Source organism: Tarenaya hassleriana, unplaced genomic scaffold (genome assembly GCF_000463585.1).
Source record: "Tarenaya hassleriana unplaced genomic scaffold, ASM46358v1 Cleome6, whole genome shotgun sequence".
NCBI classification, from domain to species: Eukaryota; Viridiplantae; Streptophyta; class Magnoliopsida; order Brassicales; family Cleomaceae; genus Tarenaya; species Tarenaya hassleriana.
This window is the reverse complement of record NW_010968505.1, coordinates 3,862,314-3,886,679: the sequence shown is the minus strand read 5'-3', so window position 1 is coordinate 3,886,679 and position 24,366 is coordinate 3,862,314. Positions and strand designations below refer to the sequence as shown.

The 24,366-nt window shown below is 37.6% G+C and overlaps 8 protein-coding genes across 16 annotated transcripts in view; 4 read left to right on the top strand and 4 right to left on the bottom strand.

Moving 5' to 3' along the window:
* LOC104799403 (protein ECERIFERUM 1-like) overlaps positions 1-1,213 on the top strand; it is a 4,422-nt gene extending 3,209 nt beyond the window's left edge. The window contains exons 7-10 of the mRNA XM_010521920.2: positions 39-239; positions 392-499; positions 594-767; positions 853-1,213. Coding sequence (XP_010520222.1) covers positions 39-239; positions 392-499; positions 594-767; positions 853-1,044 — 675 coding nt within the window. The 3' untranslated portion in view covers positions 1,045-1,213. The remainder of the gene's footprint in view (positions 1-38; positions 240-391; positions 500-593; positions 768-852) is intronic.
* Positions 1,214-1,906: 693 nt separating this feature from the next.
* On the bottom strand, positions 1,907-4,726 carry LOC104799401. Of its 7 annotated transcripts, XM_010521917.2 has the most exons (6): positions 4,544-4,726; positions 3,184-4,068; positions 2,995-3,091; positions 2,641-2,754; positions 2,434-2,532; positions 1,907-2,246 (listed from the first exon to the last, which is right to left on the bottom strand). In XM_010521917.2, exons 1-3 carry the CDS (start codon positions 4,570-4,572, stop codon positions 3,076-3,078), a joined length of 930 nt encoding a protein of 309 aa, XP_010520219.1. In that variant the 5' UTR covers positions 4,573-4,726; the 3' UTR covers positions 1,907-2,246; positions 2,434-2,532; positions 2,641-2,754; positions 2,995-3,075. The 7 variants fall into 7 exon arrangements, with proteins under 7 accessions (XP_010520219.1, XP_010520216.1, XP_010520218.1 ...); XM_010521914.2 differs by adding an exon at positions 4,390-4,461 and having other exon boundaries at positions 2,641-4,068; XM_010521916.1 differs by adding an exon at positions 4,204-4,461 and having other exon boundaries at positions 2,641-4,068; positions 4,544-4,571.
* Positions 4,727-6,059: 1,333 nt separating this feature from the next.
* Positions 6,060-8,690, bottom strand: LOC104799400. Its single transcript, XM_010521909.1, has 5 exons — positions 8,383-8,690; positions 7,471-7,621; positions 7,310-7,376; positions 6,982-7,216; positions 6,060-6,582 (listed from the first exon to the last, which is right to left on the bottom strand). Exons 1-5 carry the CDS (start codon positions 8,448-8,450, stop codon positions 6,366-6,368), a joined length of 738 nt encoding a protein of 245 aa, XP_010520211.1. The 5' UTR covers positions 8,451-8,690; the 3' UTR covers positions 6,060-6,365.
* Positions 8,691-12,777: 4,087 nt separating this feature from the next.
* On the top strand, positions 12,778-13,903 carry LOC104799398 (dehydrodolichyl diphosphate synthase 4). Its single transcript, XM_010521907.2, has 3 exons — positions 12,778-13,062; positions 13,185-13,252; positions 13,352-13,903. Exons 1-3 carry the CDS (start codon positions 12,850-12,852, stop codon positions 13,794-13,796), a joined length of 726 nt encoding a protein of 241 aa, XP_010520209.1. The 5' UTR covers positions 12,778-12,849; the 3' UTR covers positions 13,797-13,903.
* A 15-nt stretch (positions 13,904-13,918) lies between these two features.
* LOC104799399 (dehydrodolichyl diphosphate synthase 2) lies at positions 13,919-15,425 on the bottom strand. The gene is made up of 3 exons (XM_010521908.2): positions 14,936-15,425; positions 14,617-14,684; positions 13,919-14,515 (listed from the first exon to the last, which is right to left on the bottom strand). The coding sequence occupies exons 1-3, from the start codon at positions 15,326-15,328 to the stop codon at positions 14,068-14,070; spliced, it is 909 nt and encodes a 302-aa protein (XP_010520210.1). The 5' UTR covers positions 15,329-15,425; the 3' UTR covers positions 13,919-14,067.
* Positions 15,426-16,497: 1,072 nt separating this feature from the next.
* On the bottom strand, positions 16,498-17,800 carry LOC104799397 (iridoid synthase). Of its 2 annotated transcripts, XM_010521906.1 has the most exons (2): positions 17,220-17,800; positions 16,498-17,081 (listed from the first exon to the last, which is right to left on the bottom strand). In XM_010521906.1, the coding sequence occupies exons 1-2, from the start codon at positions 17,767-17,769 to the stop codon at positions 16,585-16,587; spliced, it is 1,047 nt and encodes a 348-aa protein (XP_010520208.1). In that variant the 5' UTR covers positions 17,770-17,800; the 3' UTR covers positions 16,498-16,584. The 2 variants fall into 2 exon arrangements, with proteins under 2 accessions (XP_010520208.1, XP_010520207.1); XM_010521905.1 differs by having other exon boundaries at positions 16,498-17,800.
* A 1,227-nt stretch (positions 17,801-19,027) lies between these two features.
* LOC104799396 (pentatricopeptide repeat-containing protein At1g73400, mitochondrial) lies at positions 19,028-21,845 on the top strand. Of its 2 annotated transcripts, XR_769571.1 has the most exons (3): positions 19,028-19,119; positions 19,441-21,424; positions 21,510-21,845. XR_769571.1 is itself a non-coding variant. In XM_010521903.2 (2 exons), exon 2 carries the CDS (start codon positions 19,540-19,542, stop codon positions 21,310-21,312), a length of 1,773 nt encoding a protein of 590 aa, XP_010520205.1. In that variant the 5' UTR covers positions 19,040-19,119; positions 19,514-19,539; the 3' UTR covers positions 21,313-21,845. The 2 variants fall into 2 exon arrangements, 1 of the variants encoding a protein (XP_010520205.1); XM_010521903.2 differs by having other exon boundaries at positions 19,040-19,119; positions 19,514-21,845.
* A 1,685-nt stretch (positions 21,846-23,530) lies between these two features.
* The window catches only part of LOC104799395 (transcription factor DIVARICATA-like), a 1,182-nt gene continuing 346 nt past the window's right edge, over positions 23,531-24,366 (top strand). The window contains exons 1-2 of the mRNA XM_010521901.2: positions 23,531-23,948; positions 24,034-24,353. Coding sequence (XP_010520203.1) covers positions 23,641-23,948; positions 24,034-24,353 — 628 coding nt within the window. The 5' untranslated portion in view covers positions 23,531-23,640. The remainder of the gene's footprint in view (positions 23,949-24,033; positions 24,354-24,366) is intronic.

Below are 24,366 nucleotides of genomic sequence, written 5' to 3'. Positions count from 1 at the left end.
AAAGAGTGAATTACCATGACGTTTGAATGAATTAACAGGGGGAGGAGCTGAACAGGAACGGAGAGGAATACATAGAGAAGCACCCAAAGGTAAGAATGAGAGTGGTGGATGGAAGCAGCTTGGCCGCTGCTGTGGTAATCAACAGTGTCCCCAAAGGGACAGTCGATGTTGTAATGAGAGGATCTCTCACAAAAGTCGCCTATGCCATTGCCTCTGCTCTCTGCCAAAAGGGAATCAAGGTCTTTTCCTTTTTTACTTATACCCTCCATCCATCTTATTTCATTACTTAGCTTGCAAAGGGTATATATATATATATATATATATATACATACACACACACACACACACCAATTCACCATCATTCACTTCTTCTTGTAAATGACGCATTCAGGTCACAACCCTTCGTAAAGACGAGTACGATAAACTCATGGGTTGCATCCCGCACGAGTGGAGGGACCGCCTGCTCTATTCAACCTCTAAAACTCTGCCTTCGCACAAGGTATAAACCCATGGATAGAGTTTCGAAAAGAAAAACAGCAAAATTATTGGAAAGGGTTCGCATTAACAAGCTAATTAAGGAAATGTGGGTGCAGATATGGTTGGTAGGAGAAGGGATAGATGAAAAGGAACAGGGAAAGGCCACACAAGGGTCAATATTCATCCCTTTCTCGCAGTTCCCTCCCAAGGAGTTGCGCAAAGATTGCCTCTATCACACCACACCCGCTTTGACAGTTCCCAAATCTTTGGAGAACATCCACTCTTGCGAGGTTAGAGATCGATAAAATTAATGAAAAAAAGTGAGTGTATATATAGGATTCTCATGCATATATGTGTATATATATGTAATTGCAGAACTGGTTACCGAGGAAGGCGATAAGCGCGGCAAGGGCAGCAGGGATAGTGCACGCCTTAGAAGGATGGGAAAGGCACGAGTGTGGCTCGTCTCTTCTCCATGATTTGGACGCCATCTGGGATGCATCTCTTAGCCATGGCTTCCGTCCTCTCCCTCTTCCCCACTTTTCAACTCACAACCTCAAAGCTTGATGACTACAATCCGACATATATATATATATATGCGGGGATGCTAGCTACTATGCGATGTGTGTTAGGGTCTAGTAATGGATAGAAGAACATACAAGTCTCTATTTGCTCCTTGTTTATCATGTTTCTATTCAGTGTTAGTTGTGGGAATATAGTATTTTGAATTCATATATATATATATATATATATATATATATATATATATACATACTGAATTTAAAGAACATGATGAGAAGTAAGTGAAGTTTAGATTAAAGAACATAACAATGAAGAGGAGAATAATTCAGAGCCATGGACTCCATTAACCTCTGGGTTTCTTCTTGGATACAAAAATAATTGCATTTGGAATATAATTTATTATAGAAAAATAACTAAGAACCATCAAAAAAAAAAAAGAGAGAAGAGAACAAAGGGGAAAAAACGAAGACGTAAGGAGACAAAGACCGTTCCCACGCGCCCATTTTTCGAAAACAGACCAAAATGAACGCGTGTAACTAACGCGCGGGGCTTGAGAGTGGACATGCAAAGGATTTGGTGTGGCCTTTTATTTCTTAAGAGGCCTTATAATACGTTTCGCATCTAAAATCAAATGGACTTTATGACCCAATAACCGTAACACACTTAATTTCTCAGGAGGACAAAAATGGAATTATAATGTTTTTTTCTCTCACATGAATTATTATGTCTATAATACAATATTCACTAACCGTTGTGCAAATATTAATGAAAAAACACAAAGATTTTGTCGATAATATGATTCAGTATAATTTATTGTTATATTTAATTATTTATATAAACATCATATTTTATACTTTAAAATCATTGTTACATTACAGATAATATTATTCATCATAATTTACTGAGATATTTTTTTGTTTCTCCTTTCACTTCTCTCGCATTTTTACAGTTTACATTGTTGGAGTTTTCTGGGTTTTTCTTCTTTTTCATATCTTACTAAACCAATTCCCTTACTTTACATTATTAGCTTAATAAATTAAATTTTAACCTACAATAAATAAAACTATGAAAACAAGATACAGACTGTACAAATGGCACGAGAAGTAACCATCATTAAAATAGATTAATGGAGATATTTGTGTACCCCCTGTGTTGGGTTACACGTTTTCGAAATGGATCGGGTGAAGGCCCCGGCTCCACCGTATGGTTCAGTGACTCATGGGTCATCCATGGCATCCTTCTGGTTTCTGCCAAACTCCAAAAAAAAAAAAAAAAAAAAAAAAAGCATAAGAGACAACAACTGGTGAATGTCTTTTTTTTTTAAATGGGCAAATGTAAGTAAAGAAGCCGCAGTATATAAATTGTTTAAAATAAGGTTAAGTGTTTAAATGAGCTAATGGCTAATGGATAGGATTCTGAAGCAAAATGTCTCACGGGAAAACAGGCAGACAGAGCAAAACTCTGATCTCTGAAGAAAATTACACCAAAAATCTCACGAGGTCGTGTTATTGGCGTAGAACCGGCCGTCTCAAGCTGCCAAAATTCGGGATTTCAGCAGATCTCCAAAATTACCTCATCGTGTTCATACTAGATATGAAATCTCGATCCATGGTTCATGTTAGAGGCTACAATAGCATTTACCTCAAGGTTGTGCCTGCCACTGGCCTTTTCTCATCTGACCCTCTTGCAAAATTCGCCGAGCCAAGTCCAGTGTCGCCCCTCAAGGTTTTATCCCGGAACAGAATTCATCTAAAGCTGAAAAGATGGATGGATATGAAACATATTGACATGAGGAAAACTCCATTGTCACAGGCAATCAATTTCAAACCTTTTCCAAGTTAAGCATCATATTTCACACTAAAAACGTTATGTTTCCGAGTTATGATCATGGCTTCTGTTCCGAATGAGAGCACCATAAGCTTATTCCAGTTCTAAGCTTCTGCTAAGAGTTATGGAAAGCTTAAATAAAGTGGAACAGACATCTCAACATCATACCTTTCTTACTACCTTGTCCATATGCAAATGTTGCTAAGCATCTTCTAGAGATCTAAATCCAGGACCGTGTCCGAGAACACGTCAGCAGCAATTCAGCCTACCATTTTATCGTCAATTTCACGCATCAGTAACTTTGAGTTTTCTCTGATTATCCGACTCTCATTCACAATATAGGGACATAGTTCATGCCTTGGTGCTGGCCTGAACTCTCTTAACTCCGCGAGTGGCTCAGTGATTACGGAATTAGTGTATATGTCTCTTGCTGGTTGGACATTTTTCCACCAGAAATCGGAAACTGCTACTTTCACGGCATACCAGTATTCAGGATCTCGGTCGATTCTGAATAAACTGCTACCCCTGGTAGTCCAACAGTACAAATTCATCCAGTCTCTGTCCATTATCTCCATCAGGCCTTGAGCTTGTGGAAAATAATACAACGGAACCCTCTTCCATGGAACTGGTTGTCTCTCTCCGTCAAAGTAGGGGCATTTTATCTCTAGAACGCCTCCAGAAGATAACCCATATACATTACCATCAATGGCTCCATCAGGGGAGGCTCCGATCCAATCGTATTCCGGGTTTTTCTCGCCATACATTTGAAACCCGGGATGGGTAACACTGCATCCAGTTATCAGCTTATATTTCTCCAGAGCCGTTGGCTCCTTAACGTTGCTCCAAGCGGTGGCCATGTTGCCGGAGAATGGCTTGATTGCCCCGATTTTCTCCAGCCACAGCTGGACTCTACGGCGAGGAAAGAAACCGATCGCCTGAGCAAAAGTACTGGCTGTTAGCTTGTGCTTCCTCTTTTCTTGCCAGTTCTTGAACCAATGCTGCAGACAACTCGACTCACAAACAGATGGTTTCCGAGATTCGTATTTAAGGTGCGATCCAGAAGAGCTTCTACTGATTTGCTCAGGGACTCTTCCGACAACTTCACAACCTTCTCTGTCTTCTTCGCGAAGACAAAGGGTGTGATAGAAGGAACTTGTCGGATGGGTAAAATCACAGACAACGAATTTCATCAAGCACCCATTATCTCCAAACTTGTGAAATGCGTAATATGCGACATCTCCACTGCAAAGAACAGCAAATTTCTCCTAAGTACCCCAAAAATGAAGACTAGAATTGCAAGTACATGTGACAACAATTCAGAATCTAGAGTCATCAACTATTTGGATCAATGCCAGAGATCCCCATAAGTTTACTCACTTGGGTTCGAACATTCCCAGAGGTGAATTCCGTACTGTCACCTCGATGATGACAGTATCTTTGGAAATGGTTCACAAAAAATAAAACAGAATCCTCAGATTAACAGCTGACACCAGAAAGTTTCAAAATTTTGCCCAAAAATTCAAACCCAATTCCGCAATGAAATTCAATGGTCAGAGATGATACATAATTGATTTCGCCATGGATTTCAACCCCAAACAGTCTTTCGCAATCTCTCCCCCATTTGCTTATTCTAATCTGCGGAAAATTAACCATAAAAGAACTCACAAGAAACTGTGAAGATAAAGTAACGAAGAGCGCAAAGTTCCAGACGACTAACCGGAATAGCTTCCGAGAGCAACGAAGCATAGAGCAACCCTACTAGAAGGTGAGATACACAGAAAGACACCGCTTTGAAAGCCAGAAAATCTCATGCCATCAATTCCAATTTCCCCAAAGATTCTGAGAGAGAGAGAGAGAGAGAGAGAGAGAGAGAGAGAGAGCTGAGAAGAGGAAGAAGAAGAAGCGGGAGGGGTTTAGGGTTTAACGATGATTTCCAGCCTTTGTTAATACAATATAAAGGGAAAATCCAAAAATTATAATGTGTCATATTCAAAAGTTCGGTTCCAAATTCACCAAATTTTTTAACTTTTATTTATTTTTTTCAAATTCTCGATAGATCAAAATTACAGTCAAATTTTTAACATAGTTTTACCAAACTTGTCATCACTACAAATTAAAAAATAAATATAAATAAATAATAAAAAATAGGACAAACCTAAAAAAAATCTTCAACTATTACCTTTACACCAAAAAAATCTTCTACTTAAATTAGTTATAAAAACTGTCAACTATTAATTTAAAAAAAAACCATCAACTATATATATTATTTAAAACTAAATTTTCTCTTTAAATTTATTATAAAAAAACTATCAATGATTAATTTTAATAAAAAAAGTATTATCTATCTAAATTATTCAAAACATATAATGTTTTACATTTATTATAACATCTATTAAATTTGGATAGAAAACATATAAAATAATATAATCCTAAAAATCACAATAAAAAATAATATTTATTTAAATTTATCATATTATAATATTTTAGTATTTCAATAGTTGCAAACTATTAATTTGATTTTTTTTATAACAATTAATTTTTTTCATAGATTTCTATAATAATTTCAATAAAAAAATCATCAACGATTTAAATTTATAAAAAATATTTCATTCTAAATATAAAAATTTATATCAAATAAAATATACTTAATTTACAATATTACATATAAAAATTACTATATTTTTATTTTATTTTAGAATATATATATATATATATATATATTATCTCTTATATTTATAACCAATAAAATATACATAATTTACAACTTCTAAAATATTAATATATGATAAAATTTTAAATATAATATTTATAATAATAAAATATATTTTTATTTAAATTTGATAGATTTTTATAAAAAATATAAAATATTATTTTTTGAGTAATTTAGATAGATGATAATTGTTTTTATTAAAATTGATAGTTGATAATTTACAGATGATAATTGTTTCTATTAAAATTGATAGTTAATAATTTTATCATCATCAGCACCATATCTTCTGGGTTTTGCTGCTCTAAAGAATCCCTCTTTTCCTCCCTTCCGTTGATATGAGCTCGCCTTCAGGACCATTCATGATCCGTCTCACTCTCCACCAACTCTTGTCTCACCGTTTCCTTGGGTTTTTGGGCGTAAGAAGGGGACGAAAGGACCCTTGCAAACAGAAATTGTCAATGAATACGGACGAGGACCCTACTGCAGATTCCATAGACAAACCTTTTTTCATTGAACTCTCTGATTGAAACAGAAGGAGCAGCATCTCCGTTGACTGAATTTGAGAGTGAAACCTTCTTCTGTGGGAAGAGGTTTAGATTAACAGATTTACATGGAGAGGTTTCAACGGGAACGGGAAAGCATCGCCAAATGCACCAAAAAAGCACGTAGAACAGAACTTTCCCAGAAACGGAAGAAGGCTTTTACTCTAATACATACATACATACACAGTGTCCCTTCCTTTCCAATTTCAGACGCATATACAGAGACAGTTACCAGATCCGGTTTCGGCTTTTTATAAGAAAAGCTTCCTCCATCTTCTTCTTCTTCTTCACCTGACATGGCAATCGTAGGGAGAAGACGCAAACACGTGATCTGGAACCACCAGTGGAAGCTTCTCGATGAACATGAACAGCCGTTTCTGATTCTCTCTCGTGATGGCAGAGAGATTAGCTGCGTCGGTTTTCTCGACGAAGATCCAGAGCTCACCCGAATCTACCCTTTTCAAACTGTCCCGGCAGAAGGGACACGACTGAGACCGCCCTCGCCTGCCAAAGAATGAAATGCTCAATCTTTACACAATTTCAAATGGAATATCCAATCTTTAGTCGTCTACTGGATAGAACCTCAAACCCACATAAGAGCAGCCTTCAATGGCAAAAAGGATTGGATCATAGGTTACACAAAGTTATGGAGCAGGCAGCTAAGAACACTCAAACTCAGTGGATTTCTAGCTGAAAACCGTTCTACCAAGCAGCCGATTACGGACATAGGGGTCAAAAAGATTAGAACTTGGGACTCAATATCAAATCTATCAGACCATTAAGAAACAATATCAAAGAATAAAACTTGGTGGTTCTCATCGAGATCACACCCACAAACTAAAGGTCTCCACTTTACATGACCCTGAAGTGTAGATGCTTTGAATGGATACTGTGATAACTTACCAGTCCCGGTAACACTTGATGCACAAAGAATGAGTGCAGTTGGGAAGCACGACCATGCTGTTCATCTCCATGCAAATCCCACATTCCTCTTCTCTTTCAATGTCGATATCCGAGAGCTTACCCCTTTCTCCCTCATCCTTCCTTCTGTACCTCATATTGCAAACCTCTTTCTGCTTGCGGTCTTCCAGATCCGTAATGCCCTTTTGTAGTTGTAACAGCGACGGAAATATCACAGCTGTTCACAGAACAATCAGCCCCGTAAGCATAAACAACATCGAACTCGCTAATAATACACTTTCCCCCCAGCAAAATAAGCTCCAACCATTACCATAGAACTCTCTAATACTGGCTTTTCTTTCGTAAACTGCCATTGTGGTCTTCCCATCCGCATAGGTCTGAACAAATCCACAGGATTAATCAAACAATCACACACAAAAAGTGAAACAAAAGAGAGGAAGATATAGGAATGAATGAATCAAGAAACATTACCATATAAATAAGAACTCTGAGAAGACCGAGGGCACCAGCAAGGTGACAGTCAGTCCACTGAACAAGAAAAAGGAAGAACTGGGCAGCCGGGCTATAAGACAGTCTCATCTGAACACGAGCTCCATCCTTATCCCGCGGATAATCTAAAGCACTGTTAAATCAAAAAGAGAAAAAAAATGCAACACCCTTCTCATCATCAGCGGCATTACAACAGGATTTGATGATTGCAAGCACTTACACAATCTCTGTTCAGACAATGATCAATTTCACACGCCTAGATTGGTAAGTTCTACTTCAGCTAAAGCAATATCAGAAAGCCACAAACTGTTGCGGCTTCTACATTAACAGACAAAAACCACTGGTTGAGTACACAATCTCTGTCCAGACATTGATCAGAAGTTGTCTACTTCAGTTAAAGCAACAATCTATTGCAGGTCTCACATAAGAAGCAGAACAACACATCACTCATTTAAACATTGATGTACAAAAAGTAGTCTCCCATTCAAATTCAGGCAGCTAAGGAAACCTCAGAGGCCACACAAACTGTCAGTTTTCTTCAAAGACCATTCGAGTCCAAATTAAACCCTAACCCGGTGATTAAGTAAGATACCCAAAAAAAGGACCCTGCAATTTCTCATCTTTGTTTATGAACATGTAAAAAGAAAATCTAATTTCAAAGCAACAATGGTGGTCCTACAAAAATCAAATAGCAGAACCTGAAAGCTCAGTAAGGGAATCTTCACGGATTTCACAGTGAAACAAAAATATAGGATATGTCAGCCATAACTGAAGAAGTAAAAGCAAAACCTTTCATCTGGGTCAAGGAAAAAAACCAATACTTGGACAAAACCCAAACCGAAAGTGAAGATTTTTTTATTTTTTTTAGAGAGAGAAAGAAGAGGAGGGGCTTACAGTGTATTAGCGTGTTGGATATCGGCTTCCAGAGCTTTCAGAGAATCCTTGAACGACAATTTGGCCATGGCAGGGAAATTCCCCAGAAACTAATTCCCATCAAACAAACAGAAACTCCAGCAAGCGATGATTCACAAGTATCGAACAAAGATTCAAAATACGAAGAAGATGATGAAAAAAAAAAAGGGTTTGGTGATGGCTTCTCCTTTAGCTATTTGGATGTTTCACCCAATCCGATGATCCCAGTTTGGGTTTCTCAAAGTCTGCTTTTTCAAGAAAAGAGGCGAAGTGGTTGTTTGAATGACAGTTTTGCCCTTGATCGGCAATACCGAAGGATTAAACTACTGCACCGAACGGGGGTTTGATCCCCTGTTTTAAGCACACCTCTATTGTTATTATAATTTCCAATTATGTGCTGCCACGTGGAGGATCAGCTAAAGATAATCATCCACTAATCTAATCATCCATCTTTCATCTTTGGAAGAAGATCTGTGTAAAGTGAAAGGAGTCAATAACCACAATTAACCACAATTATTGTCAAAATTTCCTGATAGGTTGCAACTTATCTGTGTGAGATATATATATATATATATATATTCAGACTAAATCCTAATTATATACCCATAAAAATTATGAAAATTCAATTTGAAAATTGATGTAATGTTTTGTTACGATTCAGATGTTCTTCCAAACTGAATTAAATTTTCTGATGCAGTTGGGAATTATGGATAAGGGTAGAGGAAGAAAAATCTCGACTCGTAGACGTGGCATAACAGTAATGGATGGTGTAAAAGCTTTTGGTGAGGTATGATGCAGGAGATCACTATTACCGATGGCGCCGCCGTATGACTCTAAAACCCAACCCCCACGAACTGCGTCAGAAATTACGTCACTAACCCCCAATTTATTCCATTAGATATCAAATCACAAATCCCTACATTCAAGTTGTTATATACACAGCACCTATGTATATGTGATATACATATATATATATATATATATGATATTACTCTTTTTTTTTTGGTAAAATATATGATATTACTCTTTGGTCAACGTTATCATTCATGGCCACCAAAAAAACGTTATTGTTAATATGGTTAAATAAAAAGAATATGGTAGTTTGAGTTTTATATTCACGCGTACTTTCTGTATTCTATGAGTGCATATATATATATATATATATATATATATGGGAGATATAATGGCCCGAAATTATATCCTTAAATGATAAAACCTTATCCTGTTGCATTTTCACGAGCGGTCCACGTCCATGACATAAAGGAGCTCATAATAGACCGTACGATTAAAGATATTATATCACGAAATTCGCGCGTCCGTTATATATATATATATATATATATATGTTCCAGTATATGAAAAGGCATTAGTATAATTATGTAGATTATAGTTAATAATTCATGAATATATGGTTGGTTAGATCCCAATAAATAAAGGAATTATTTTTTGCTTTTATAAATAATAAATGAATTATGTTAATATATATATACACAACAATAATATAGAAAACTGTTTTAAATGAAAATAATAAAATACGTAGCCTTTTCCCGTTTAGAATCACAGAAGCTCGGAAACATATACATTTATATACATATCTATTGATATTGATAGAGCATATAACTTTAAATTATAATTTTTTTCATAAAAAAATGTGGGTGTTGCAAAAAATATCTAGATATAATCTAGTTGGTATTACAAAGTCATCTTCAAGATCATGAGATTCGATTTTAAGAAGAGAACACGTAATTAATTGTATCACTAAAAAGTTGAATTCGAATTCAGAAGATTAAATGGATGAAAGTGTGAATCTCCTGTTTATTAAAAAAAAAATCTAGATAGGAGACAAGGGAACGACAATGAAACATGACAATATGGCGCAACTAAGAACCCACTTGGTTGGATGTTTCTATAAGCATGTTGGATTTTTTTTTTCTTTACTTGTTTCCGTTGACATGATAAAGTATAGAGTTTTTTAATGCGTTTATTCATGATTTTTTATGTAGTTACTACAGTATATATTCATTTATTTCCTTTCAGGAATATATATATATATATATATATATATAATTGAAAGATTAAAGATTTTGGGACAACAACTAGCTAGACGGATTTGGTCCAAACTAACGAAGATTAATAATATGCTAACATTAAATAAATAATTGATAGAAAACATTTGATAGTGTGGTTATTTCATATTTAATACAGATGTTGTGTTTATATATGTTGACAAGCAAACCCTTCAATATTTTAGACTCTAATGCCAAAACTTCTTTGAATTGATACATTATCTTCAAGCTTGATATATTGGTGAATGTTTAAGTATGATTTTGGTATATATATTTTTAGATTATACAAATGTATAGCTTTTTACAACTTTTTTTCTCTACAAACTATAACAATATTTTTAGATTAGAGAAAAGAAACTATATTCGAATATAAACGATTAAAATGTAATATTTAATTTATGAAATATAATATCTGCGCTCAATAGTTGTAAGATTCTAGATTCATTTTTTTTATTATATTTCAACCACTCGCAATTCATTAATAATATCGTACGTACATTAATTTAATGCGTAAATAATGTAAATACCCGCAACCTGCTTGGTGACTGTATTGTATATATTAATTCACAAGTAATATTTTATTAAAAATAGTATTTTTCACTACTCAAATTATACTCTGTACTACATTTTCGTTAGTTAGGGTTTGGAATAAGTCGTAAATTATAACAAGACGACACCTAAATGTCACATGATATTCATATTTAAAATAGGACCCATAATTAGAAGTGGATATTTCGGTATTCGGTTTGGATTCAGATCGTAAATGGTTCGGTTCGATTTTTTTGGTTTTACAAAAATATTTGTACTATCGGTTATTATATTATATTCGATTCAAATCAATTCAGTTTCGCGATTTTTAATTAAAATTCAATTCGGTTATAAAAAATTCAATTTTTATAAAATTAATATCGTTCAAAATTTTTGAACGGTTCAAATTGAAAAAAATAACGTTTTTTCGTTTAAGTACGGTTCGCCCTAACCTACCCATAATTACATTATCATATAAATTCACGTAGCTATCAATTTCAATGCAAGATATCACCCCAATCATACCAAACTTTCAAAAAAAAAAGGGAGAGCAAGTTTGCATTTGATTCTTGGTTACATACAATAATATAATAACAAAACCACTCTTAGTTCGATTGCCCTTGACTGGTAGAGAACATCTTACAAGTACAAATAATAATTACTTCATTAATGAAGTATCATCAACTCTGGTAATGGTAGTGGTAAACATTAAATTTTATTTTTTCAGTTCTCCTGTTTCCATCTGTTAAAAATAGGGGTGGACGTTTCGGGAAACGGTTCGGATTCGGGACGAAATAGATCAGTTCGGTTCTTTCGGATTTACAAAAATAGGTACCAATCGGGCTTTTTATTGTATTCGGTTCGGTTCAGTTTCGGTATCTCGGTTCAGTTCTAGGTTTTATTAAAAAATGATAGATTTCCTTTAAAAATATTCGGTTTTCGGGATTTTTAAAGTTCAGTTCGGTTCCAGAAAAATTCGGTTCTCTAAAAATAGTACCGTTCGGAAAATAAAAACGGTTTCAGATCGGAAAAAATACCGTTTTAACGGTTCGATTCGGTTCGGTTCCCAAGAACCGAACCGAAACGCCCAGCTCTAGTTAAAAAGAGAGTTGCTTATATATATACGTATGTATGTATATATGAATGTGTATATATATAGCTACACAAAGACAAGAAGCCACAACAAAGTCATTATGTTGTCTCTGTTCTGTATTACACTGTCCGTTCTCTTTCTTCTTCTGGTTCCTACTCTCTGGACACTGTTCCCTTTCTCCGGTTCCAAACACGACAAACCCAGAAGCAAAAATAGATCGTACCAGCTCTCAATATCGAAATAAACCTTGTGGGAAAATTCCATCAAATTCACCTTGGATTTCTTAGCCTGAAACCCAAAACCCGCCATTCAAAAATGGTTTGTAAGAACATTATCCTCTCATCAGGATATTATTCCATGTTATAAGACCCTCACGTCTCTTAATGAATCTGTATGATTTATTAGGGGAATCCATACAGTAAATAGTGTTTGAGAATGCACGGCCAAACCATCAACAATGTAATTATAATCGATATCGTCTCCTTCTCTCTGCAAATCTAAACTACAATAAATTACAATTTACAATCAGAGAACATCACCACTTGAGAATTCACAAAAAATCTGGATGTTTCATGTCATGAAGCTCTCACGTTTGACAATCGGACGTGAAAGGTTGACTTATGAGTCACACTTTTTAATCACAAGGACGACGAACACCAGCATTTTCAGTTTACTTAGCCACATTTTCTCAGTTTTTATTTTACAGCGGGGAAGTGTTCATGTCTTTGTAGCGATGACAGTGAAAAGGACGGGGAGATTCGAATGGGGCTGCTGAGGCCAGAGCTGATGCCAAGGCACGTGGCGGTGATAATGGATGGGAACAGAAGGTGGGCGGTGCAACGGGGATTGGCGACGGGGCAAGGCCACGAGGCAGGAGCCAGAGGGTTGGTCGAGCTCGCTCAGCTCTGCTTCAAACGGGGGATCCACACTCTCTCGGCTTTCGCCTTCTCCACCGAGAATTGGGGCCGACCCCATGTCAGTAAAACTACGCCTATTCCTTTTCCTTTTCGTATACATTTTCATCGTACTTGATGTGCGCATACTTCATAGTATCACACCATGGACTTAGTGCAGTTCTTGTCTGGTTTGTCATCCAGGGTGAGGTTAACTGCTTGATGTTCTTGTTCGAAAAGTATCTGAAGTTGAAGATTCCGTTTTTTCAGAGGTATAAGTAAAGAAACTTGTTTAACCTATGACGAGACAGACATTGCGATATGATGCAGTTTAAAACATTACCAAGTTTTGTTTTGTTTCTCTAATGCAGGGAGAGAATCAGAATCTCCGTCATCGGGGACGTTACGAAGATCCCGGAATCTCTCCTCCGGACGATACGTGGGATCGAGGAATCCACGAGAATCTACAGCACAAAACATATTATCATAGCCATAGACTACAGCGGAAGGTACGATATCTCGCAGGCCTGCAAGAGAATCGTCCGCAAGGCGAAAGGTGGTTCGATCCAAATGGAAGATGTTGACGAAGATATGATCGAGAAGGAGCTCCTAACAAAGTGTACGGAGTTCCCTAACCCCGATTTGTTGATCAGAACAAGCGGCGAACAGAGAATCAGCAACTTCTACTTGTGGCAATCTGCTTACACTGAGTTCTTCTTCTCGCCCGTCCTTTGGCCTGATTTCGGGGAGGACGATTTTGTCGAGGCCTTGATTTCGTATCAGCAGAGGGATAGACGTTTCGGACAAAGGGCTTGACATATACATATATATATATATATATGTGTGTGTGTGTGTTTAATAATTAGCCCTTTTGTTTCTAGGCTTGATTCAGAATAATGTGATGCCAAACTTGTGTTCTTTCATTTTAGCAAAGTATATGAGCATAAAAACATATAATTGATTTCCATATCTATACACTATACATATACAAAATGTATTCCCACATGTTGCGTATATCCCAAGAGAACCAAAGTGTATGTATATATATATATTCGAACATGATCATTGGACAGAAGAGAACCTAACCTCAAGATTTCCTCTCGCCGAATCGTCTCTGCCTCTGTTGAAAAGACTTCAAGGCCTCGATGAAACCACTCTTGCCGAAATCAGGCCATAGATCTTGAGCAAAGAAGAGCTCGGTGTAAGCCAGTTGCCACAGCAGGAAGTTACTCACTCTTAGCTCTCCACTCGTTCGTATCAGAAGATCCGGGTACGGAAACTCCGTACAGTTTGTCTCCAGTTCCTGCTCTATCAAGCTCTCGTCGATGTCGTCCACTTCAATCTCACCGTCCTTCACTCTCTGGGCGATGCTTCTGCACGCCTGAAGAACATCGTATTTCCCGCTGTAGCCCACCGCCACTATGAGTTGCAGCCTGGTGTTGTCTTTAGTGGATTCTTCTACTTCGTTTATCACCTGTAGAAGTGACTTTGGAAGCTTGGAAGTGTCCCCTATTATCGATATCCGGATATTGTTCCTGCATTTTGGAACAGGACAGGAGGGTTTAAGGATGAAACATGTCTTGGGTCGTGTCTGAAACTGGATTTGGATTCGACGAAAAGGAGAGGAGATACTTACTCCGCTAAGGTCTTCAACTCCGATTTCAGCGATCTTTCGAATAAGCTTAACAAGAAATTGACCTCGATCTGCAGAGGAACCGAATCAAACCACACTAACATGAACATTTGAATCAAATGTTCTACTTCCAAAAAATAAGAGTTGTAGGACCACAATCTAACAGTAAATGATCCCCGGAGCATCTGATTACTTTATTTTTCTGAATCATTGAACTATGAACATCCAGAATTTGAAATTCTTGCTTTGGTGTATCAAAATGATTATCGAGAACTCGGCGATATTATTAAGCAGGGAGAATTTTGAACAAGCTCGTTCTCACCTTAGGTCGAATCCAATTATCGGTAGAGAAGGCGAAAACGGTGAGGACCTGAATTCCCCATCGACCGCAGATCTCGACGAGCTCTCTGAGCGCGTTCACGCCGGCTTGGTGACCCGCTGACGCCGGAAGACCGCGATTCTTCGCCCACCTCCCGTTCCCGTCCATGATCACCGCCACGTGCTTCGGCATGAGCTCCGACTGCAGCCCATCCGGGAGCTGCTCCTCAGCCGATGCAACCGCCACATCCGTCTTCGCCGCTCTGATTTCGCACCGCTTCACCACCAACGCCGGCGAGAGCGAGAACTCCCTCCTCCGCCGCCGCGGGACGGATCCCGCGAGGAATGGCCGAAGATCGAAGGCATTCGTGGGAGCGGGAACGCGCAGGGATAGCATCGCTATAGTCGTCGGCAACAGAGACTCCACGAGATGTGAATCCGTGGAAAGTGAAGTATAAGAGAGGAGGACGCCATGGATGGTCCTGGTGAGGAAGGCGAAAACGACATCGTGTTTTGTCGGGGAGGGAGGTGATTGCATTCATGTAGAAATTGAACGCCACAAAAATACGAATGGAATTTGAATCGTTGAAAACGGCTCTGAAATTTTGTGGATTATGTTAGTTCCCTAATCGTCTACCTCTCTTCATTTTTTATTGAAATTAAAAAATAAAAATAAAAACAGTCCAAACGAAGAATTTAAACATGATAAAAGCTTATATCATCCAGAAAAATTAATCGAAACAAATAATAATTTGATTTTTTTATTGTGATAACGAAATTTCGAAAGCATTTGTTTGTGAATTCAAATGTACCGTTGGCAGATTTTAAAAAATGTTCTGTACGATCTATAACCGCCAGCTCAACAGTGAGTTTCGTGAATCGTCGAAACCATCCGATTGGGCCAGAGGCTATTGACGTTCACGAGCCCGTTGGGCTTTTGCATGTAAATTTAGAGCCCATTTGAGATTTCAAAGTCTAGAGCCCCTATTTGACAACTCGCACGTGTCGAATATCATTTTTGAATAAAAAAATATTTACTTCAAAATGATAAATTTATATTTGAATATAATACTATATATTTTAAACCTACAGATATTTTTTAATAATCCCTAAATTTATCAAACTTTTGATCTAATTATATATTATAAAAGATACAGAAAAATCATCTCCATCCCCGTTTAGATTTAAATGTAGAATAAGAATATGTTTTGCTGGTAGACCATCCAAACTTGAATTAAAATTTACAAAGATAAGTTAAAAAACTAACTCATTTTCACCTTTTTAACTGCATATTTGTAGTTTTTTAAAATATTTTTCTCCACCACTTGAGTTTTGCGATGATGGGCATAAATAGGGAAGAATACGTTATCTTAACAGCCAAACCCAATCTGTCTTGTCCGACTCTTCTTCTTCGAAAGCAAGCTGGAAAAAAATAATACAAATGCGTTACCAATAATCAAATTGAAACCAACAAATATAATAATTAAAAAAATCCATAACATTGAGTCCGACTAAACTTATGCCATAGGGAGAAAATGTGTGCTTTGCCACTAATCATAAATTTTGGAATTTGATTGGTTAATTACGAAATACAAAATATTTGGTTACAAAACAAAACACCCTTTAAGCAGATTTAAAAAGAGACTATTGCCATCAAACAAAAGGGGGTCGATCTCTGGTATGAGGAATAAGCTTCTCGTCTCTCATCACATCGATCCAATGCAGAATCGAATCCAGTGTCCTAAACCTCCTCTTAAACCCTAATCTATCAGCTTTGTCTCTTGTCCCCAGAAGCTTGAAAGGGCATCTGAACAGCATATCCATGAATCTCCAGTTTGCCAAATCTCCGACCTCTGTCCGTGCAAGCCTTTCCTTTTCCACGATCTCATCCCATACGCGGTTTTTCTCGGCCATCTCTCTCTCGTACCAAAAACCCTCGTTGAACATCTCGGTTTCGGTGACTTGCACTCCAAGTTTCTTCCCGATCTGTGGCCAAAGCTCCTTCCACGAAAACCTAAACCCGTTTACCGCGTTAAAGGCTTCACCTTTTTCACTTACTTTACCACTTGTCGCTGCATATATATGCTGCTCTGCCACCAACCGGGAATCCGACCCGTCTATGTAACTTTCTTCCCAGCATTCTCTCGTCCCTCCAAAGACAAATGGCAGGTTCAGATACTTGCATATAGCTCCATACACACACAAAGTTCCCATGAAATTATACAGAGTTCTCGTTGAGCTACCGAGGAGTAATCCGGGCCGATGAACCGACCAAAGGGTATTATTACCGGAGAGCTTCTCGTGAAGCAAATCCTCCAGGGCGTAGTAGAAGTTACGGCCAGATCTCGCTCTCGGACATTCTTCACTGTAATAACACAGCGTCTGAAACAGAGGGTCTCTCAAGGAGACGTAGTGTTTCATCCCTGTCTGAAGGGAGAAATGCTTCAGCCTTCTGGCGTTGGGAAGAATGGCGCCCAATGCGTTGGCCATCATTCTACTGTTCTGTTCGCAGCATTCGTCGGTGTCCAGAGGGAACTCACCAGACCATGTGACCCAGAAGGCGTGAGTCACGATCTCCTGCAATGGCGACAGCTTCTGCCTGGTTTCGGACGGGTTTAACAGATCACAGGATATGAAAGTGTAGATTTTGCCGTTGTTGGTCGGCTTAATCTCCGGATTCCGGGCAATGCCGAAGATTTTCCATCTGGGTTTAGAGGATAGCCTCTTGGCTATCTCTCGACCCACCAGTCCCGTGACTCCGAAGATCACAGCCACGTTTTCTTCTTCTTCTTCTTCTTCTTCTTTGGTTCTTGAGAAACTGCAGTTTTCAGGAGCCATTGATGGTTACTCCGACAAAAAACTGACAAGAGAGTTGTGGACTTCTGGAGACAATGGGACCTAATTTATGCACATACATAAATATATATATATATATATATATATATAGAGAGAGAGAGAGAGAGAGAGAGGAAATTTAATTGGATTGTCTCAACAGCCTATCAGAGAACTTCGAGACGCCGAGCGTAGCTGTTCGAAGGGCTATTTTAGAATATATCCAAGAAAGTTGTATTAAAGATATATTTTTTCAATCCAAGTGAGGGAAAATAAACATTTTTTAGAAACCTTCTCCGAATTTGTAAATTCTTAAATGAGTTTTGAAATAAACATTTTTTTTTTGGTATAAAAAAGAATCTATTTTGGTACTTAGTGTTGAGCATTTATGGTGTGCGTTGCATAGGGCATAATAATATATATAATTCTGGATGGAAAGAGGCAGACCCTGTTCTTGTCCGTTACGTTGCCGGCTCCTTTTTAAATTATATTATTATCGTTCCTCTAGTGGCTCTTCCTTTATGGCTCTATGGTCAAAATTCTTGGCTTTGTACCGGTCTCCCGGTTTCTTGGGCCACAAGCGATTGTCTAACCGGTCACAGATCGATCTTAACCGAAATGTTAAACCGGACCCATCCCTTTTGTTTTCATGCCCCCAAAGAGTAAATTGGAGTATTGGATAGTATTTGAAGATGTGTAAGAGTGGAACCGGTTATACACATGTTTTAATGTATTTTTGGTACATTGCATCTCTTGTCCCAACGACATTGCTCTGTCTAAAGCTTACAGAGAACCCATGTTTTGTGGCAGAGCTACAATTTTCCTCGTGTGCAGCTGTCCCTTTTCTCTGGCTCCTTATTCTAAGCACCATCATCATAATCCTTTAATTTTAATTCAAATTTTAAAACCATTTTTTATGGCTCTAATTATTATACTACACTCTATTGATTTTAGATAAAAAATAATAATTATTAATAAACATAACCATCTGTTTAGATTGTCTCGTTCAATGTATTGATATCAAACATTTTCTTTGTGTTAACCGAAGAAGTTCCCCAGACCAACTGCTTGATGTTTTTAAGCAGAAAGGGATCTCGAAGAAACGGCATGGAGTTTTAATTTCCGCTTTGAAAACGGTGTGCTCTCCGGAAATAGGGGTTTATTCATAAATTAGCAAAAAAGAATTGTCCTTTAATGGAAGATAAAGTAAACATAAAGGACGGAATCATAAATATAGTTCTCTTTCTGTAAATTAATGCAAGAGATTCCTAAATCTTGAAACCCGCCTCTCACCGCCGAAGTCCCTCGCCACGGCCTCTCGTCTCTCCCAGTGTATCTACTTCCAGTTCAATTCAGGTGAGCTCGTTTCTACGTTCATCGCTTGTCTGTGTTTCGATCAAACTCGTCCCTGCTTCGCTTCGGTTTTTTGGAATTTCTATTTATTTGTGTTGGATTCGCCTGTGAATCTGTGAGAAACGTGTGGCCTAGACTACGATTCGGTTTATGTTTGTTGATTGATCGGTTTCTCACTTGCTAGGGTTTGGGTTGGTCTACAATCGGTTTCTGATGTTTCAATTTTGAATCGGTCTCTCAGTCTGTAATCTTGTTTCATTCCCATTTCGTTCGAGCTTTATCCATATGGATTTTTGGTCTGATTTGGTTGGTTATGTTTTTCAGTTGTCGGTCGCCGATGTTTTAGGGCACAAGGTATTCGAGTGGGATTAAAGTGATCTGACTAGCTTTCAAATAGGGTTTCGCTTTATCCTGGCTGCGACGATGAGACGGCTTGTCTCCTGTTTTGTTCGCTCCTCAATTTCCCTGAATTTCTCGACAACTTCACCGGAGCGGTCTGAATTCGTGGTTCGTCTGCTGAATTCTCATCTCATTGCCTACGGAACTGGCGAAATTTGTTATCCGGATACGTTTCGGAGGTATTTGTTCTGTTCTCCGACTTTTTCCATAGACGGAGCAATTGATTCTTGCGTTAATAATGTTGGGGATAGATGTTTAGAAGATGTAGCTGCGAATTCCAAGGAATTTGGTTTGACAACGAGGGTAACAGAAGGTAGGACATTGGGCGGTCTCGAGGAAACTGAAATAAGTAGAAATGGTTGTGATCATATGGTTGAAATCGTATGCGAAACTATTATGGCTAATTTGAATGCGTATGATGATATGGAAAAAGCCCTAGATGATATCAGGGTTGAGTTGACAACCCCATTGGTACTCCAGATCTTGCAGAGGTTTCATTACGAGGAAAAAGTGGCTTTTCGATTCTTCACCTGGGCAGGACACCAAGAGAATTACTCCCATGAGCCTTGTGCATACAATGAGATGATTGATATACTATCCAGCACCAAGTACAAGAACAAACAGTTTAGGATTGTAATTGAAATGCTTGATTACATGAAGAGGAACAAGAAAACTGCTGTTCCTGCTGACGTTTTACAGGAGATTCTTAGAAAGTACTGCGAGAAGTATCTGACCCATGTTCAGAAATTTTCTGCCAAGAAACGGATAAGAGTCAAGACACAGCCTGAGATAAACTCTTTTAACGTGCTTCTTGATGCTCTGTGCAAGTCTGGTCTGGTGAAGGATGCCGAGGCATTGTTTAAAAGGATGAAAAGGCAAATTAAACCCGATGCAAATACATACAATGTTTTGTTTTTCGGTTGGTGTAGAGTTAGAGATCCTAAAAAGGGGATGGCATTACTCGAAGAAATGATCCAAGCAGGTTGTAAGCCAGATAATTTTACATACAATGCTGCCATAGATGCTTTTTGTAAAGTTGGAAAGGTGAATGAAGCTGTTGAATTGTTTGACTTCATGATAACCAAAGGCTCGACGGTGTCTGCACCTACAGCAAAGACCTTTGCCGTAATGATTGCGGCATTAGCGAGGTACGATAGAATGGAAGAATGCTTTGAACTTATAGGTCGTATGATAAGCATAGGTTGCCTTCCCGATGTGTCAACATACAAGGAAGTGATTGAAGGTATATGTATGTCTGGAAAGACAGAGGAAGCCTACAAGTTCTTGCATGAGATGAGAAACAAAGGCTACCCACCAGACATAGTCACTTACAATTGCTTTCTTAGAGTCCTCTGTGAGAATAAGAAAAGCGATGACGCCCTTAAGCTTTATGGAACAATGATCGAGGTGGGTTGCATCCCTAGTGTCCAAACTTACAACATGCTGATTTCTATGTTTTTTGAAATGGATGATCCCGACAGGGCATTCGATACATGGCATGAAATGGACAAGAGAAATTGCCGTCAGGACACCGAAACATTCTGTGTTATGATCAATGGGCTTTTCGGGTGCAACAGAGCTGACGAGGCGTGCTTTCTATTGGAAGAAGTTGTGAACAGGAGACTAAACCTGCCATATCGGATGTTTGACTCTTTCCTAACGAGACTCTCGGCGGCTGGCAACCTCAGGGCTATTCACAGGCTTTCTGAACACATGAGAAATTTCTACAATCCTGGTATGGCTCGTCGATTTGCTCTCAACGAGAAGAGACAGAGTGTTAAACTTAGAGGGAAGTGATAAGGCTTGAAAAGCCGTTGCATTGTGTTTTTTCACGAGGTAACAAGTTGGATGGAATCATCCTCAAAGCTTAAGCTCTCTTCACCTTGTCCTTGCCCACCGACATAATCTTGTAAGTGTTTTCATCGTTTTGGCTGGACGCATGCATGAAAATGCCAACTCAATCCACTAACCTTTTCCCCAATGGGCGTGGCAAGTGGTCGTAAAAGAGGCGGGAGGTTCTTTGAGGAAATTGGCTGCGGTCACAGGTGAATAAATCATCAGGTTCTCTCCTGTGTTGGGTGAATCTTAATTTTTGAAGCAGAAGGAAATGAAGGGAGTCATGGTTATGCGGTAAAATCTTTTAAGCTTATTATTACCCGTTTCGGTAATAATCTTCTGGTTAGAGTTTGGAAAATTAGAACCGGTTTGGGAGACGTGCCATTATAGATTGTATAGATAATAAAAAATACTCGGAATATTTTGATTGTTTGGACTTTGGATCCATTGTTTTCCACAATAATAAAAAATGAAGAAAAAAACCCTTTTTAACAGTTTTATTAATAAACTAAAAACAACTCTGAATATTCTAGAAATGCAAAAAAATAAACTATTTATAGATTGTATACATAATAAAAATCATAATCTAACATAATTTCTAATAAAGAAATCGATATATTATAATAAATTAAAATATGTAAATACATGTATGATGTACCATTTCACGAGTATTTTATTCATGATGGGCTGAGACTATTCAGTCCATTTGTTAATAATGAGTTGGAATTAACAAGACCATTTAAAGTTAGTAAATCCGTTGGGCCCGTTTTATACCTAAAAAACACGTAGTCAGTATTGTAATCGATACCCACGCGCAGCTTGCGCGCGTTGTGCGCGTGGAGCATATATCGCCGGGTTATAATAGTCCAGCGATTTTCGCTGGATTCATCCAAAATAAAGTTCTTCCGGGAGCTAAGGCGCGTGGGGTATCTTTCAAAGTCTTTGGTCGACCGAGTTATTTCCCTTGCTATTCTTTTAGCGAAATATTTGAGGTATATTAAAAAAATATCTTTTTTAGATTCCATTTTATCAGTCGAGTCTTAACAAAATTAATTTTTTTTAATGTATATGTTTTGAAATAAAATTCATTTTTTAAAATGTAAAATTATAAAAATAAAAATTGTACCATAGATATTTAAGTACGTACATTGATTTTAAACGGCTGTAGATAAAGGAAAATTTATAAAACGTCAAAATATGAGGAACAAAGTTTAGATGTTTTTTTTATTTAATAATAGTTTGATCCTCAAACTTCATCATTAAAAAAATAATTAAACTTAAACTTATTATATGAAATGTTAAAAGTAATTTATGATATGCTGTACAAAAAATAAATAATGTGGCCCATGTAACTTGTGTGTTTATAGGTTTTAATATTAAATTATTTCTTTAATAGATAAAGGTCCAAGAATATTATTGAAAATCCTTCTATTTATAAAAGAGTATTATAATTCATTATTTCTATTTATAAAAAAATTATAGCACGGAAACATTATAGTACAACTAAGGTTTTTGCAGATCCAGTTTATTATTTGAGTTTTTATAAAATCAAATTCCTGAAAAATTTGAAATTATTTTACAAAGTAATGTTTTCTTTTAATGATATTGAAATCAAACGAAATAAGAAAATTCATTTACATTATAACATTTATAAGATAGTCGCTTGAAGATTGAAATTTTATGGTTTTATTTAAAATTTTGCATTATATTATAATTCAGAATAAAATTAAAATGTTTAACACACTTTTTTATAGAGTTTAGAAAAAATAGCAAATATAAACGTGTTGGACATTTACTCTTCTAAACCGGCTTTGACTTGAAAAACTAAATTTTACTAAAGCTCAATTTCTAAAATAATTCAATTTTTTTTTTCAGTGATGCTAATAATTATTTGAATTAGATTTTAATTATTAATTTAAAAATTACAATAAAAGTAACTTTTTAAATATTCAAATATAATTATATATTACTTGTTTTTTGTTTTTAAGTAAATTAGCAAAAATAAACATACACATTATTCCCAATCCCAAATTTTTATTGGAAATCGTAGCTTAATTTGTAAATAAAAATTGTGGGTTATATAATTAGGCTTATTATCATTATTGTGTGCGCGATCGAGGGAGAGAGAGAAAGTATATAAATATTTGGATAATGACTGCAACAGAAACGGAGCAAAATCAGGGATTGTCAGGTGGGCGAAAATATAAAAAAAAAAAATAATGATAAACATAAAAATCCTATAAGTTTACTGAGGTCCACAGATTTCTAGGGTTTTTTTATTTGGTGGCTATGGCGGCGAATCCCTGGACGAGGGCGGAGGACATGGTGCTCGAGGATGCTTTAGCGACTTTCTCCGGATCGTTGTGGGATCGGTTGCAGAGGATCGCTGACATACTGCAGAGACCGCTCTCGGATGTGTATGAGCATTACCGGGCCTTGGTTCGCGATATTTCGGAGATCGGTTCCGGCCGAGTCAGCACGCCGAACTACTACGATCACGACCGCGCGGAGAGTTCGGGCTCGCAGGTGGCGGCAACGGCGCCGCCGGCCAAGCGGAAGAAGAATGATTGGGAAGTTTGGAGTGCGTACGAACACAAGTATGTCTTCTTGTCTTATGCTTTTTTATCAAGAAGAGATACTTTAGTGATGGGTTGATCATTGTCTTTGTAATGTTGATGAAAGATTGTTCTTGATCGGGCTAGAGCGATACGGGAAAGGAGATTGGAGGAGCATTTCAAGGAACGTAGTGGTGACGAAAACGGCTGCGCAGGTAGCGAGCCACGCTCAGAAGTTTTTCATTAGGCAAGAAAAGGCAGCCGAGGGGAGGAAACGACCGAGCATTCATGACGACAACACCGTCGACATGGACTTGGTGGCCAAGCTCTTCCCCCAGTGGCTCGATGCTTTTCAGACGCAGACGCAGACGCAGACGCAGACGCAGACGCAGACACAGATTGGGCAGACGCAGACACAGATTGGGCAGCAGCAGCTGCAAACGCGGATTTGGCAGCCGCC

What these genes read in the sequence shown, in the direction of transcription:
- LOC104799401 (XM_010521910.2), bottom strand. Translation starts at nt 4,572, where the DNA reads ATGCTTCGTTGCTCTCGGAAGCTATTCCG. An exon ending in TGCTCTCGGAAGCTATTCCG is followed by an intron (nt 4,069 to 4,543) that starts GTTAGTCGTCTG and finishes TGTTCTTTGCAG; the next exon opens with TGGAGATGTCGCATATTACG.
- LOC104799400 (XM_010521909.1), bottom strand. Translation starts at nt 8,450, where the DNA reads ATGGCCAAATTGTCGTTCAAGGATTCTCTGAAAGCTCTGGAAGCCGAT. An exon ending in ATCCAACACGCTAATACACT is followed by an intron (nt 7,622 to 8,382) that starts GTAAGCCCCTCC and finishes TTGATTTAACAG; the next exon opens with TGCTTTAGATTATCCGCGGG. An exon ending in TCAGAGTTCTTATTTATATG is followed by an intron (nt 7,377 to 7,470) that starts GTAATGTTTCTT and finishes GGATTTGTTCAG; the next exon opens with ACCTATGCGGATGGGAAGAC.
- LOC104799398 (XM_010521907.2), top strand. Translation starts at nt 12,850, where the DNA reads ATGGGGCTGCTGAGGCCAGAGCTGATGCCAAGGCACGTGGCGGTGATA. An exon ending in AGAATTGGGGCCGACCCCAT is followed by an intron (nt 13,063 to 13,184) that starts GTCAGTAAAACT and finishes TTTGTCATCCAG; the next exon opens with GGTGAGGTTAACTGCTTGAT. An exon ending in AAGATTCCGTTTTTTCAGAG is followed by an intron (nt 13,253 to 13,351) that starts GTATAAGTAAAG and finishes TCTCTAATGCAG; the next exon opens with GGAGAGAATCAGAATCTCCG.
- LOC104799399 (XM_010521908.2), bottom strand. Translation starts at nt 15,328, where the DNA reads ATGCTATCCCTGCGCGTTCCCGCTCCCACGAATGCCTTCGATCTTCGG. An exon ending in ATAATTGGATTCGACCTAAG is followed by an intron (nt 14,685 to 14,935) that starts GTGAGAACGAGC and finishes GTTCCTCTGCAG; the next exon opens with ATCGAGGTCAATTTCTTGTT. An exon ending in GAGTTGAAGACCTTAGCGGA is followed by an intron (nt 14,516 to 14,616) that starts GTAAGTATCTCC and finishes TCCAAAATGCAG; the next exon opens with GAACAATATCCGGATATCGA.
- LOC104799397 (XM_010521905.1), bottom strand. Translation starts at nt 17,769, where the DNA reads ATGGCTCCTGAAAACTGCAGTTTCTCAAGAACCAAAGAAGAAGAAGAA.
- LOC104799396 (XM_010521903.2), top strand. Translation starts at nt 19,540, where the DNA reads ATGAGACGGCTTGTCTCCTGTTTTGTTCGCTCCTCAATTTCCCTGAAT.